Source organism: Aquarana catesbeiana, linkage group LG06, assembly GCF_042186555.1.
Source record: "Aquarana catesbeiana isolate 2022-GZ linkage group LG06, ASM4218655v1, whole genome shotgun sequence".
Lineage (NCBI taxonomy): Eukaryota > Metazoa > Chordata > Amphibia > Anura > Ranidae > Aquarana > Aquarana catesbeiana.
The window spans coordinates 2,237,434-2,254,790 of NC_133329.1; the positions used below are offsets into that span (position 1 = coordinate 2,237,434).

The 17,357-nt window shown below is 47.9% G+C and overlaps 1 protein-coding gene across 1 annotated transcript in view; it reads left to right on the forward strand.

The window, feature by feature from the left end:
• Window positions 1-4,459: 4,459 nt before the first annotated feature.
• LOC141147469 (cytochrome c oxidase subunit 6A, mitochondrial-like) overlaps window positions 4,460-17,357 on the forward strand; it is a 95,249-nt gene continuing 82,351 nt past the window's right edge. Inside the window, exon 1 of the mRNA XM_073634707.1 lies at window positions 4,460-4,662. Coding sequence (XP_073490808.1) covers window positions 4,590-4,662 — 73 coding nt within the window. The 5' untranslated portion in view covers window positions 4,460-4,589. The remainder of the gene's footprint in view (window positions 4,663-17,357) is intronic.

Consider the following 17,357-nt stretch of genomic DNA (forward strand, 5'->3'; position numbering starts at 1 on the left):
TGCTTATGAGGGAACTCCCCTTGTAGATTTTATTGTAGTCACCCAAGTATCCGTGACACCTTCAGACCTGCCTGTGAGGGAACTCCTCATGTAGATGTTATTGTAGTCACTTGAGTATCCGTGACACCTCCAGACTTGCTGATGAGGGAAGTCCCCTTGTAGATGTTATTGTAGTCACCTGAGTATCCGTGACACCTTCAGACCTGCCTATGAGGGAACTCCACATGTAGATGTTATTGTAGTCACCTGAGTATCCGTGACACCTCCAGGCCTGCCTATGAGGGAACTCCTCTTGTAGATGTTACTGTAGTCACCTGAGAATCCCTGACACCTCCAGACCTGCTTATGAGGGAACTCCCCTTGTAGATTTTATTGTAGTCACCCAAGTATCCGTGACACCTTCAGACCTGCCTGTGAGGGAACTCCTCATGTAGATGTTATTGTAGTCACCTGAGTATCCGTGACACCTCCAGACTTGCTGATGAGGGAAGTCCCCTTGTAGATGTTATTGTAGTCACCTGAGTATCCGTGACACCTTCAGACCTGCCTATGAGGGAACTCCACATGTAGATGTTATTGTAGTCACCTGAGTATCCGTGACACCTCCAGGCCTGCCTATGAGGGAACTCCTCTTGTAGATGTTACTGTAGTCACCTGAGAATCCCTGACACCTCCAGACCTGCTGATGAGGGAACTCCCCTTGTAGATGTTATCGTAGCCACCTGAGTATCCGTGACACCTCCAGTCCAGACCTGCTTCTGATGGAACTCCTCATTTACAGTAGATTTTATTATAGTCACCTGAGAATCTGTGACACCTCCAGATCCACTCACGAGTGAATTTCCCTTGTAGATGTTGCTGTAGTCACTTAAGTTTCTTTAACACTTCCAGACCTGGCTATGAGGGAACTCCTCTTATAGATGCTGCTGTGGTCACCTGAGTATCAAAGACACCTCCAGACCCGCCCATGAGGGAACTCCCCTTGTAGATGTTATTGCAGTCATCTGAGTATCTGTGACACCTCCAGACCTGCCCATGAGGGAACTCCCCTTGTAGATGTTATTGTAGTCATCTGAGTAACTGTGACACCTCCAGACCCGCCCACAAGGACGATCCATAACTCAGCACAGGGTAATGTTTCGTTTATGTGATATCAGCATCCCAAGTGTCTCATGATTACTATTCAGATTTTAAGCCCCCCCAAGGATTGAAGGGGATTGTGGAAAAGCCTTGCAGAGATGATAATTTGTAGTATGGTGAGGTTATTTACCTCAGACACGCTGACCTGACATGATAGGGTGCAATCTGGGGACATTTATCGTGTATTGATGACAATCATCACATTGTATCCTCCACCACTGCCATTAAGAGAGTTGTGATCCTGAGGGGAAGACATTCTCCAGCACACACCTGTCTTCCTGACTCTGATCCCATTTCCTCATGAACAGCAGCCTTTCCCAGCCTGAAATGGTTGACTACCGAGAACAATGTACAGGGATCCGGAGAGGAAACACAACAAGAGCCATTTATAAACGGTACACAGGCCGAACACTCAGCACATCCAGCACCTTGGGGAGATTATTGATCATTGATTTTTTATTTTTTGTTCACCTTTAAATTATTTCAAAACTCTGTAGCCAACGAAGGGCTGAAATTGCCCCAATTATATATGCCCCCAATGGAGATCTGAGTAGAATGAAGGACACTGACATGGAGATCTGAGTAGAATGAAGGACACTGACATGGAGGTCTGAGTAGAATGAAGGACACTGACATGGAGATCTGAGTAGAATGAAGGACACTGACATGAAGGTCTGAGTAGAATGAAGGGCACTGACATGAAGGTCTGTGTAGAATGAAGGACACTGACATGAAGGTCTGAGTGGAATGAAGGACACTGACATGAAGGTCTGAGTGGAATGAAGGACATTGACATGAAGGTCTGAGTAGAATGAAGGACACTGACATGGAGATCTGAGTAGAATGAAGGGCACTGACATGAAGGTCTGAGTAGAATGAAGGACACTGACATGGAGATCTGAGTAGAATGAAGGACACTGACATGAAGGTCTGAGTAGAATGAAGGACACTGACATGGAGATCTGAGTAGAATGAAGGGCACTGACATGAAGGTCTGAGTAGAATGAAGGACACTGACATGGAGGTCTGAGTAGAATGAAGGACACTGACATGGAGATCTGAGTAGAATGAAGGGCACTGACATGAAGGTCTGAGTAGAATGAAGGACACTGACATGGAGGTCTGAGTACAATAAAGGACACTGACATGGAGATCTGAGTAGAATGAAGGACACTGACATGGAGATCTGAGTAGAATGAAGGACACTGACATGAAGGTCTGAGTAGAATGAAGGATACTGACATGGAGATCTGAGTAGAATGAAGGACACTGACATGGAGATCTGAGTAGAATGAAGGACACTGACATGGAGATCTGAGTAGAATGAAGGACACTGACATGGAGATCTGAGTAGAATGAAGGACACTGACATGGAGGTCTGAGTACAATAAAGGACACTGACATGGAGATCTGAGTAGAAAGAAGGACACTGACATGGAGATCTGAGTAGAATGAAGGACACTGACATGAAAGTCTGAGTAGAATGAAGGACATTGACATGGAGATCTGAGTAGAATGAAGGACACTGACATGAAGGTCTGAGTAGAATGAAGGACATTGACATGGAGATCTGAGTAGAATGAAGGGCACTGACATCGAGATCTGAGTAGAATGAAGGGCACTGACATGAAGGTGTGAGTAGAATGAAGGACACTGACATGAAGGTCTGAGTAGAATGAAGGACACTGACATGAAGGTCTGAGTAGAATGAAGGACACTGACATGGAGATCTGAGTAGAATGAAGGACACTGACATGAAGGTCTGAGTAGAATGAAGGACACTGACATGGAGGTCTGAGTAGAATGAAGGACACTGACATGGAGGTCTGAGTACAATAAAGGACACTGACATGGAGATCTGAGTAGAATGAAGGACACTGACATGGAGATCTGAGTAGAATGAAGGACACTGACATGGAGGTCTGAGTAGAATGAAGGACACTGACATGGAGATCTGAGTAGAATGAAGGACACTGACATGAAGGTCTGAGTAGAATGAAGGACACTGACATGGAGGTCTGAGTAGAATGAAGGACACTGACATGGAGGTCTGAGTAGAATGAAGGACACTGACATTGAGGTCTGAGTACAATAAAGGACACTGACATGGAGATCTGAGTAGAAAGAAGGATACTGACATGGAGATCTGAGTAGAATGAAGGACACTGACATGGAGGTCTGAGTAGAATGAAGGACACTGACATACAGATCTGAGTAGAATGAAGGACACTGACATGGAGATCTGAGTAGAATGAAGGATACTGACATGGAGATCTGAGTAGAATGAAGGGCACTGACATGGAGGTCTGAGTAGAATGAAGGACACTGACATGGAGATCTGAGTAGAATGAAGGACACTGACATGGAGATCTGAGTAGAATGAAGGACACTGACGTGAAGGTCTGAGTAGAATGAAGGACACTGACATGGAGATCTGAGTAGAATGAAGGACACTGACATGAAGGTCTGAGTGGAATGAAGGACACTGACATGGAGGTCTGAGTAGAATGAAGGACACTGACATGGAGGTCTGAGTAGAATGAAGGACACTGACATTGAGGTCTGAGTACAATAAAGGACACTGACATGGAGATCTGAGTAGAAAGAAGAATACTGACATGGAGATCTGAGTAGAATGAAGGACACTGACATGGAGATCTGAGTAGAATGAAGGACACTGACATGAAGGTCTGAGTGGAATGAAGGACATTGACATGAAGGTCTGAGTAGAATGAAGGACACTGACATGAAGATCTGAGTAGAATGAAGGACACTGACATGAAGGTCTGAGTGGAATGAAGGACACTGACATGAAGGTCTGAGTAGAATGAAGGACACTGACATGGAGATCTGAGTAGAATGAAGGACACTGACATGAAGGTCTGAGTAGAATGAAGGATACTGACATGGAGATCTGAGTAGAATGAAGGACACTGACATGGAGATCTGAGTACAATGAAGGACACTGACATGAAGGTCTGAGTGGAATGAAGGACACTGACATGAAGGTCTGAGTAGAATGAAGGATACTGACATGGAGATCTGAGTAGAATGAAGGACACTGACATGAAGGTCTGAGTGGAATGAAGGACACTGACATGAAGGTCTGAGTAGAATGAAGGATACTGACATGGAGATCTGAGTAGAATGAAGGACACTGACATACAGATCTGACTAGAATGAAGGACACTGACATACAGATCTGAGTAGAATGAAGGACACTGACATGGAGGTCTGTGCTATTCGTCCATGTTGAAGTTCCCTGTGCAGTAACACGTGCAGCATGCTCTGTGTGTCAGAGATAAACTTAGCCAAGAATTTGGCCGAGGCCCAGGTGTGGAGGACATTGGATCCGTACACCCCTCTCCCTCCCTGCTAACATGTTACTCAGCAATCAGTGACCTTCCCAAAACACCCAGACACTGACTGCGTCCCCAACACAGCTGAGAATGGTGATCCCCGGGGCTCCGATATTCCGGAGGGCCATGGCCACTGCAGCCCATGGACATGGATCCGGAGGAGGTGAGGAACCAGCTTCACTGCAACCTCTAATACTACTACTACCCTCCAATACTACTCTACTATTACTACTGTCCACACTACTCCGCTCACTACACCTTCCTCTACTACTATTACTTCTTTACCACTACCCCTATTACTATTCCCTTCACTACTACTCTTACTACCCCCCCATTACTACTCCCTTCACTACTACTCTTACTACCCCTATTACTACTCCCTTCACTACTACTCTTACTACCCCCCATTACTACTCCCATCACTACTACTCTTACTACCCCCATTACTACTCCCTTCACTACTTCTCTTACTACCCCCATTACTACTCCCATCACTACTACTCTTACTTATATATAACACACTGTGCAGAACTGATATATATGGAAACAATACTAATATAAATATATGACTCCAGTAAACACTATAAATAACGTAAATGTCTAAAGCATAACAACATATAAACACTATAAATAAAGTGCTGGTGCTCCTTGACCTTCAATTAGTCCTTGATGAGTATTTAAACTAAACAGCAAAAGTCCATATTAACACCAACCATGTGATAATTGTGTCTTCATGCGTTGTGCACACACAGCCCCCACCGGGTGTGCCCTCACCTTAGGGGCTTAAATAATAAGCCTGTGATTGATAGCAATAGCCTGCAGAGATCCTCCTGTGCTTCCTTTATCCTATGCAGGTTTATGGGACACTTGTATGGAGCACAGGCCACCTGCTCCTTCCCATAATAACCCAGCTCAGAGGTCACTATTTTCTCCTGGTTTGTTCAGAGACTCTCCTCATATACATCACATGCGGGAATGATAGAGGTATGAAATAGCGTTTAAAAAAATGTAATTGCAAACAGAACTCCACATACATACAACTCCCATTTCACATAAATAAAAACCGCCTTTTAAAGTGCTATGGTGCTGAGGGGTGGTAGAGTCACCTGTGGTCCGGTTCTGCATCCCCAGTTTATACGGCGTTTCCCCCATGTCCTATGCCAGCTCTGCAACACTTCCTGGTACCTCTCTTGTCAGACGATCAAGCTCCTCCTACCGGTTTCGTCACAGTCTCGTGACTTCCTCTGGGAGCAGGGCCGCCTTCAAGGGGGGGGGTGTTACAGCCGATACCCATGTACCTGGACCGAGCATCTGGAGGGGCTTCACACGTGTGTCATATAGGTGTCCGCTGATGTCACCATGTTCAAAGGACAGCAATATGGGCAGCATCACAGTGACTGTTATTAGTCCAGGTTCACTAAACTAGCCAATGCTCTGAAAAGATGTGGATTGTTTTTCAGGCCCCTTTCACATGATCGGTCCGATCGGGTTCTCCTTTACTTTTTTGAGGCAAACCTGTTCGGACCGCCCATTGTTCTCTATTAATCGACAGATTTCAATAGAAATGTGTCAGTTTCCCCCCCTTTCCCCCCACCTACCTCCAATCTGATCTGGCAAAAAGAAGAGATGGAAGACCTCCATACCCCTCCATCTGGTTGGATCGGAGGACAGTTGACTGTAGACGGACAGCATGAGTGGACACAGACCTGTCATTTACCCGCTCAGCTCAGCAAGGGATCCATGGACAGGCCCCCGGATCGCCCCCCATAAGGATGGCCCCCCCCCCCCCGAAGATTGCAGCTAGAGTGCAGATAAGGCCGGCCATGGAAGGTTTGAATCTCGGTCTGAGACTGGCCGAGATTCAAACTATGTATGGGCAGGCTGAATGCACCCAAGTTAATCGATCGACTTGAGTACAACCAGCCTGTCAGATTTTACATACAATTATCACTGGCAGCTCTTGTAGCCACTAGCAATAATCACTGTTTTCTCCAGGCGGTGGCGGTCGTGGTCATTGCAGCAGATTTCCCCTCACTTCCTGTCTTAGTGTCACCAGAACAGGAAGTGAGGGAATCTCCCTGTGGGGATATGGCCAGCCATTGTTTCTATATATATATATAAAAAATATAATATGGACATTATAAGGCAACAATTGCAAGCTATTTCCCCACAGGGAGATCCCCCCCCACTTCCTGTTCTGGTGACACTAAGACAGGAAGTGAGGGGAAATCTCCTGCAATGACATAACCCTGTAAGATGTTCTAGTTATGTATAAAAAGTATATATAAAGCAAGCAATTTTTTTCCCATGTTGGCTAAATGATGGAAGAGTTAAAACCATATTCTTTTTTTTACCATCTGTGTCCCATTGTAAGGTCCCATAGACACAACAGGTAGTGAGAGAGTAATGCCCTTGGAGACAGTTGCCACCAGAACCGGAGTCCCAGGATGGAGGAGATGGGACTGGAGGAGGAGGACATGGGATAGAGGACATGGGATGGAGGAGATGGGACTGAAGGTGGAGAAGGAGATGGGATGGAGGAGATGGGTCTGGAGGAGAATAAGGACATGGGATGGAGGAGATGGGACTGGAGGAGGAGGACATGGGATAGAGGACATGGGATAGAGGAGATGGGACTGGAGAAGGAGATAGAATGGAGGAGATGGGTCTGGAGGAGAAGGATGATGTGGGATGGAGGAGATGGGACTGGAGGAGGAGGAGATGGGACTGGAGGAGAATAAGGACATGGGATGGAGGAGATGGGACTGGAGGAGGAGGACATGGGATGGAGGAGATGGGACTGGAGAAGGAGATGGGATGAAGGAGGAGATGGGACTGGCGGAGAATAAGCACATGAGATGGAGGGGATGGGACTGGAGGAGGAGGTATGATGGATGAGATGGGACTGGAGGAGAAGGAGGGTGTGGGATGGAGGAGATGGGACCGGAGGAGGAGGTATGATGGATGAGATGGGACTGGAGGAGGAGGAGAGGGGACTGGATGAGAATAAGGACATGGGATGGAGGAGATGGGACTGGAGGAGGAGGACATGGGATAGAGGACATGGGATGGAGGAGATGGGACTGGAGAATGAGATGGGATGGAGGAGGAGATGGGACTGGAGAAGAATAAGGACACAGGATGGAGGGGATGGGACTGGAGGAGGATAAGGACATGGGATAGAGGAGATGGGACTGGAGGAGGAGGAGATGGGACTGGAGGAGAATAAGAACATGGGATGGAGGAGATGGGACTGGAGAATGATAAGGACATGGGACTGGAGGAGAAGGAGATGGGACTGGAGGAGGAGAAGGAGATGGGATGGAGGAGATGGGACTGGAGAAGGAGATGGAATGGAGGAGATGGGCCTGGAGGAGGAGGACGATGTGGGATGAAGGAGATGGGACTGGAGGAGGAGGAGGAGGTGGGATGGAGGACATGGGACTGGAGGAGGAGGAGATGGGACTGGAGGAGAATAAAGACATGGGATGGAGGAGATGGGACTGGAGGAGGAGGACATGGGATAGAGGACATGGGACTGGAGAAGGATAAGGACGGCCGTGGAAGGTTTGAATCTCGGTCTGAGACTGGCCGAGATTCAAACTATGTATGGGCAGGCTGAATGTACCCAAGTTAATCGATCGACTTGAGTACAACCAGCCTGTCAGATTTTACATACAATTATCACTGGCAGCTCTTGTAGCCACTAGCAATAATCACTGTTTTCTCCAGGCAGTGGCGGTCGTGGTCATTGCAGCAGATTTCCCCTCACTTCCTGTCTTAGTGTCACCAGAACAGGAAGTGAGGGAATCTCCCTGTGGGGATATGGCCAGCCATTGTTTCTATATATATATAAAAAATATAATATGGACATTATAAGGCAACAATTGCAAGCTATTTCCCCACAGGGAGATCCCCCCCCCACTTCCTGTTCTGGTGACACTAAGACAGGAAGTGAGGGGAAATCTCCTGCAATGACATAACCCTGTAAGATGTTCTAGTTATGTATAAAAAGTATATATAAAGCAAGCAATTTTTTTCCCATGTTGGCTAAATGATGGAAGAGTTAAAACCATATTCTTTTTTTTACTATCTGTGTCCCATTGTAAGGTCCCATAGACACAACAGGTAGTGAGAGAGTAATGCCCTTGGAGACAGTTGCCACCAGAACCGGAGTCCCAGGATGGAGGAGATGGGACTGGAGGAGGAGGACATGGGATAGAGGACATGGGATGGAGGAGATGGGACTGAAGGTGGAGAAGGAGATGGGATGGAGGAGATGGGTCTGGAGGAGAATAAGGACATGGGATGGAGGAGATGGGACTGGAGGAGGAGGACATGGGATAGAGGACATGGGATAGAGGAGATGGGACTGGAGAAGGAGATGGGATGGAAGAGATGGGTCTGGAGGAGGAGGACAATGTGGGATGGAGGAGATGGGACTGGAGGAGGAGGTGGGATGGAGGAGATGGGATTGGAGGAGATGGGACTGGAGGAGAATAAGGACATGGGATGGAGGAGATGGGACTGGAGGAGGAGGACATGGGATAGAGGACATGGGATAGAGGAGATGGGACTGGAGAAGGAGATAGAATGGAGGAGATGGGTCTGGAGGAGAAGGATGATGTGGGATGGAGGAGATGGGACTGGAGGAGGAGGAGATGGGACTGGAGGAGAATAAGGACATGGGATGGAGGAGATGGGACTGGAGGAGGAGGACATGGGATGGAGGAGATGGGACTGGAGAAGGAGATGGGATGAAGGAGGAGATGGGACTGGCGGAGAATAAGCACATGAGATGGAGGGGTTGGGACTGGAGGAGGAGGTATGATGGATGAGATGGGACTGGAGGAGGAGGAGAGGGGACTGGATGAGAATAAGGACATGGGATGGAGGAGATGGGACTGGAGGAGGAGGACATGGGATAGAGGACATGGGATGGAGGAGATGGGACTGGAGAATGAGATGGGATGGAGGAGGAGATGGGACTGGAGAAGAATAAGGACACGGGATGGAGGGGATGGGACTGGAGGAGGATAAGGACATGGGATAGAGGAGATGGGACTGGAGGAGGAGGAGATGGGACTGAAGGAGAATAAGGACATGGGATGGAGGAGATGGGACTGGAGGAGGAGGAGATGGGACTGGAGGAGAATAAGATAATGGGATGGAGGAGATGGGACTGGAGAATGATAAGGACATGGGACTGGAGGAGAAGGAGATGGGACTGGAGGAGGAGAAGGAGATGGGATGGAGGAGATGGGACTGGAGAAGGAGATGGAATGGAGGAGATGGGCCTGGAGGAGGAGGACGATGTGGGATGAAGGAGATGGGACTGGAGGAGGAGGAGGAGGTGGGATGGAGGACATGGGACTGGAGGAGGAGGAGATGGGACTGGAGGAGAATAAAGACATGGGATGGAGGAGATGGGACTGGAGGAGGAGGACATGGGATGGAGGAGATGGGACTGGAGAAGGATAAGGACATGGGACTGGAGGAGAAGGAGATGGGACTGGAGAAGGAGAAGGAGATGGGACTGGAGGAGGAGATGGGACTGGAGAAGGAGATGGGATGGAGAAGATGGGTCTGGAGGAGGAGGACGATATGGGATGGAGGAGATGGGACTGGAGGAGGAGAAGATGGGACTGGAGGAGAATAAGGACATGGGATGGAGGAGATGGGACTGGAGGAGAATAAGGACATGGGATGGAGAAGATGGGACTGGAGGAGGAGGACATGGGATAGAGGACATGGGATGGGGGAGATGGGACTGGAGAAGGATAAGGACATGGGACTGGAGGAGAAGGAGATGGGACTGGAGGAGGAGAAGGAGATGGGATGGAGGAGATGAGACTGGAGAAGGAGATGGAATGGAGGAGATGGGTCTGGAGGAGGACGACGATGTGGGATAGAGGAGATGGGACTGGAGGAGGAGGTGGGATGGAGGAGATGGGACTGGAGGAGGAGGAGATGGGACTGGAGGAGAATAAGGACATGTGATGGAGGAGATGGGACTGGAGGAGGAGGACATGGGATAGAGGACATGGGACTGGAGAAGGATAAGGACATGGGACTGGAGGAGAAGGAGATGGGACTGGAGGAGGAGAAGGAAAAGGGATGGAGGAGATGGGACTGGAGGAGGAGAAGGGAATGGAGAAGGAGATGGGATGGAGGAGATGGGTCTGAAGGAGGAGGATGATGTGGGATGGAGGAGATGGGACTGGAGGAGGAGGAGAAGATGGGACTGGAGGAGAATAAAGACATGGGATGGAGGAGATGGGACTGGAAGAGGATAAGGACATGGGATGGAGGAGATGGGACTGGAGGAGGAGGACATGGGATAGAGGACATTGGACTGGAGAAGGATAAGGACATGGGACTGGAGGAGAAGGAGATGGGACTGGAGGAGGAGAAGGAAAAGGGATGGAGGAGATGGGACTGGAGGAATAGAAGGATGTGGGATGGAGGAGATGGACGGAAGGAGGAGGATGTGGGATGAAGGAGATGGGACTGGAGGAGGATGTGGGATGGAGGAGATGGGACTGAAGGAGGAGGATGTGGGATGGAGGAGATGGGACTGGAAGAGGATAAGGACATGGGATGGAGGAGATGGGACTGGAGGAGGAGGACATGGGATAGAGGACATGGGATGGAGGAGATGGGACTGGAGAAGGATAAGGACATGGGACTGGAGGAGAAGGAGATGGGACTGGAGGAGAAGGAGATGGGACTGGAGGAGAAGGAGATGGGATGGAGGAGATGGGACTGGAGAAGGAGATGGGATGGAGGAGATGGGTCTGAAGGAGGAGGATGATGTGGAATGGAGGAGATGGGACTGGAGGAGGAGGAGATGGGACTAGAGGAGAATAAGGACATGGGATGGAGGAGATGGGACTGGAGGAGGATAAGGGCATGGGACTGGAGGAAGATAAGGACACAGGACTGGAGGAGGAGAAGGAAATGGGATGGAGAAGATGGGACTGGAGGAGGAGAAGGATGTGGGATGGAGGAGATGGGACTGAAGGAGGAGGATGTGGGACTGGAGAAGGAGATGGGATGGAGGAGATGGGTCTGAAGGAGGAGGATGATGTGGGATGGAGAAGATGGGACTGGAGGAGGAGGAGATGGGACTGGAGGAGACTAAGGACATGGGATGGAGGAGATGGGACTGGAGGAGGATAAGGACATGGGACTGGAGGAAGATAAGGACACGGGACTGGAGGAGGAGAAGGAAATGGGATGGAGAAGATGGGACTGGAGGAGGAGAAGGATGTGGGATGGAGGAGATGGGACTGAAGGAGGAGGATGTGGGACTGGAGAAGGAGATGGGATGGAGGAGATGGGTCTGAAGGAGGAGGATGATGTGGGATGGAGAAGATGGGACTGGAGGAGGAGGAGATGGGACTGGAGGAGACTAAGGACATGGGATGGAGGAGATGGGACTGGAGGAGGATAAGGACATGGGACTGGAGGAAGATAAGGACACGGGACTGGAGGAGGAGAAGGAAATGGGATGGAGAAGATGGGACTGGAGGAGGAGAAGGATGTGGGATGGAGGAGATGGGACTGAAGGAGGAGGATGTGGGATGAAGGAGATGGGACTGGAGGAGGAGGATGTGGGATGGAGAAGAAGGGACTGGAGGAGGACGAGGATGTGGGGAGGAGGAGGAGGATGTGGGATGGAGAAGATGGGACTGGAAGAGGAGGATGTGGGATGGAGGAGATGGGACTGGAGGAGAAGGAGGATGTGGGATGGAGGAGATGGGACTGGAGGAGGAGGTAGGATGGATGAGATGGGACTGGAGGAGGAGGAGAGGGGACTGGATGAGAATAAGGAGATGGGATGGAGGAGATGGGACTGGAGGAAGAGAAGGACATGGGATCGGGGAGATGAGACTGAAAGAGGAGGACATGGGATGGGAATCGGTAGGACTTCCAAACGGGCAGGCCCTGGGGAATGTTGATGATCAGGTCCGGGGATGGGCGCAGCCCAGGCCTAAAACTGTGTAAGGGGCCCCAAAATTTCTGATGGCGGCCCTGTCTGGGAGTCACGAGACTGTGACGAAACCAGTGGGAGGAGCTTGATTGTCTGACGAGAGAGGTACCAGGAAGTGTTGCAAAGCTGGCATAGGACAGGGGGAACGCCGTGTAAACCGGGGCTGCAGAACCGGACCACAGGTGACTCTACCACCCCTCAGCACTATAGCACTTTAAAAGGCGTTTTTGATTCATGTGAAATGTGAGTTGTATAGATGTGGAGTTATCAGGCTATTGTATACCTGTCATTTCCCGCATGTGATGTATATGAGGAGAGTCTCTGATAATTGAAAGTCACGGAGTGCGAGCTCTTTATCTATAGACATTTATGTTATATATTTGTATATATATCGTGTTTACTGGAGTCATATTGTTATATTAGTATTGTTTCCATATATATCAGCTCTGCACAGTGTGTTGTATATAGAGATCACATTATGACCATCTGGTGAGTGCTGCCCGATGATCATAGTTCTCTCTTCTGTCTTTATTTTGGGTTCATTTAGGCTTAGTGTGGCAGCTCACAAGGTTTTTACCCATTGTTGTATTACTTTTACTACCCCCATTACTACCCCCTTCACTACTACTTTTACTACTCAATTTACTAAAACCCCTCCATTGCTACTACCCCCATTACTATTCCCTTTACTGCTACTATTATAATACTCTTACTACCCCTATTAATGATCAGTTCACTAAAATTTCTCCATTACTACTACCCCCATTACTACCCCCTTCACTACTACCCTTATTCTACACTTACTACCCCTATTACTACTCAATTCTTTAAAACCCCTCCATTACTACTACAACCCCCATTACTGCCCCCTCACTACTACCCTTATACTACTCTTACTACCCCTATTACAGCTCAATTCACTAAAGACCCTCCATTACTACTACTCCCTTCACTACTACCCTAATACTTCTCGTACTACCCCGATTACTGCTCAGTTCACTAAAACCCCTCCATTACTACTACAACCTCCATTTCTCCCTTTACAGATTCTTCTATTGCTACTACCTTTATACTACTCCTCCTTCCCATATTAATACTCAATTCACAAAAAAACCCTCAACTACTACTACCATCTCCATTACTACTACCTTAACTACACCATCATTTATTACTACCCCTCCACTACTACTACCTTTATTACTACTCCCTTTGCTAAAACCCTTCCACTACTACTCACTAACTACACCTTCCTCTACTACTATCCCTCCACTACTACTACCCCATAACTATTTCCATAACTACCAAACCTTCTACTACTACCCTTATACTAGTCCTACTTCCCCTATTACAACTCAGTTCACTACAACCCTTCTACAACCACTACTACCTCCACTACAACTTGTTCTACTACCCTTATACTATTACTACTACCCCCATTTTCACTCCCTTTAGTACAACCTCTTCTACTATTTCCCTTTCACTCCTCTTACCCATATAATACTCATTTGCCATTTTTCCCCCAGTACTACTAACTCCATTAGAACTCCCTACACTAGACCTTCATTTACTACTACCCCTTCACTACAACTAACTTTATTAGGGTTTATTCCCCATCACTACTACCCCCATTACAACTTCCTCTACTACTACTACCCTTCTAGTAATACTAAGTCCATTACTACTCTCTTAACTACAACTCCTCTGCTAATACTCACTGACTACAACTCCTTCTACTACTATACTTCCACTACTCCTACCCTCTATACCACTCTCTTCACTAAAACCTTCTCTACTACTACCCTTCTACTACTACGAATACCACTTAACTTTTCTCTTTACTACAACACCCCCACTTACTGCCTTCATTACAACTTCCTTCACTCCAACCTCTCCTCCACTACTACTAGCTCCATTATTTCTCCCATAATCACAACCCCTCCTTTACTACTACCCCCATTACTACTCCCTTCATGACACGTTCCTTTCCTACTACCTTTCTACAGCTACTACTGCCGTTAACACTCCCTATACTACACCTTCCTTTACAACCAACCCACCACCTCTACTACCATTACTTCCCATAATAACTCTCTACTATTACTCACTTCAATACAACTTCCTCTACTACTATCCTCCCCCTTACTATCCCCTGCTATAATTCCCTCTACTACTACCACCTCTAATAACACTAGTAACACTTTCTACGACTACTGGTTTTCCACTGCACTTTTCTGTATTACATTTCCCTCTAACACTATCCATCTACTACTACATTTTCTCCTTCTTTTACCCCTCCACTGCAAAAGCTCCTCCTACTAACCACAACTACAACTGCCTTCACTACCACATACTCCATTACTACTAATACTCCTTCCCACTACTACTCCACTACTATAACACCTCTCCTCTACTACTTCCCTCCTACCCCCCACTACTACTCCACTACTATACCATCTCTCCTCTACTACTACTTCCCTCCTATCAACCACTACTACTCCACTACTATAACATCTCTCCTCTACTACTACTTCCCTCCTACCCCCCACTACTATAACATCCCTCCTCTACTACTACTTCCCTCCTACCCCCAATACTACTCCACTACTATAACATCTCTCTTCTACTACTACTTACCTCCTACCCCCCACTACTAATCCACTACTATACATCTCTCCTCTACTACTACTTCCCTCCTACCCCCACTACTACTCCACTACTATACCATCTCTCTTCTACTACTACTTCCCTCCTACATCCCCCACACTACTACTCCATTACTATACCATCTCTCTTCTACAACTACTTACCTCCTACCCCCACTACTACTCCACTACTAATTCCCTCCTACCCCCACTACTACTCCACTACTATACCTTCTCTCTTCTACTACTACTTCCCTCCTACCCACCCACTACTACTCCACTACTATACAATCTCTCTTTTGCTACTACTTCCCTCCTACCCCCCTCTACTACTCCACTACTATACATTTCTCCTCTCCTGCTACTTCCCTCCTACCCTCCACTATTACTCCTCTACTATACCATCTCTCTTCTACTACTACTTCCCTCCTACTCCCCACTACTACTCCACTACTATACATCTCTCCTCTCCTACTACTTCCCTCCTACCCCCCACAACTATAACATCCCTCCTCTACTACGACTTCCCTCCTACCCCCACTACTACTCCAATACTATAACATCTCTCCTCTACTACTACTTCCCTCCTACCCCCACTACTACTCCACTACTATAACATCTCTCTTCTACTACTGCTTCCCTCCTACCCCCCACTACTACTCCATTACTATACCATCTCTCTTCTACAACTACTTACCTCCTACCCCCACTACTACTCCACTACTATACCATCTCTCCTCTACTACTACCTCCCTCCTACCCTCACTACTACTCCACTACTATACCATTTCTCTTCTACTACTACTTCCCTCCTAACCCCACTACTACTACACTACTATACCATCTCTCCTCTACTACTACTTCCCTCCTACCCCCCTCTACTATTCCACTGCTATACCATCTCTCCTCTACCACTACTTCCCTCCTACCCCCCGCTACTACTCCGCTACTATACCATCTCTTCTCTACAACTACTTCCCTCCTACCCCTCACTACTACTCTACTACTATACCATCTCTCCTCTACTACTACTTCCCTCCCAACCCCACTACTACTACACTACTATACCATCTCTCTTCTACTACTATTTCCCTCCTACCCCCACTACTATTCCACTGCTATTCCATTTCTCCTCTACCACTACTTCCCTCCTACCCCCACTTCTACTCCACTGCTATACCATCTCTCCTCTACTACTACTTCCCTCCTACCCTCCACTACTATACCATTTCTCTTCTACTACTACTTCCCTCCTAACCCCACTACTACTACACTACTATACCATCTCTCTTCTACTACTACTTCCCTCCTACCCCCCACTACTACTCCACTGCTATTCCATCTTTCCTCTACCACTACTTCCCTCCTACCCCCCGCTACTACTCCACTACTATACCATCTCTCCTCTACTACTACTCCCCTCCTACCCCCCACTACTAATCCACTACTATACATCTCTCCTCTACTACTACTTCCCTCCTACCCTCCACTACTACTCCACTGCTATTCCATCTCTCCTCTACCACTACTTCCCTCCTAACCCCCACTACTACTCCACTACTATACCATCTCTCTTCTACTACTACTTCCCTCCTACCCCCCACTACTACTTCACTACTATACCATCTCTCCTCTACTACTACTCCCCTCCTACCCCCCACTACTACTCCACTACTATACCATCTCTCCTCTATTACTACTTCCCTCCTACCCCCCACTACTACTCCACTACTATACCATCTCTTCTCTACTACTACTTCCTTCCTACCCCCCACTACTACTTCACTACTATACCATCTCTCCTCTACTACTACTCCCCTCCTACCCCCCACTACTACTCCACTACTATACCATCTCTCCTCTACTACTACTTCCCTCCTACCCCCCACTACTACTCCACTACTATACCATCTCTCCTCTACTACTACTTCCTTCCTACCCCCCACTACTACTTCACTACTATACCATCTCTCCTCTACTACTACTCCCCTCCTACCCCCCACTACTACTCCACTACTATACCATCTCTCCTCTACTACTACTTCCCTCCTACCCCCCACTACTACTCCACTACTATACCATCTCTCCTCTACTACTACTTCCTTCCTACCCCCCACTACTACTCCACTACTATACCATCTCTCCTCTACTACTACTCCCCTCCTACCCCCCACTACTACTCCACTACTATACCATCTCTCCTCTACTACTACTCCCCTC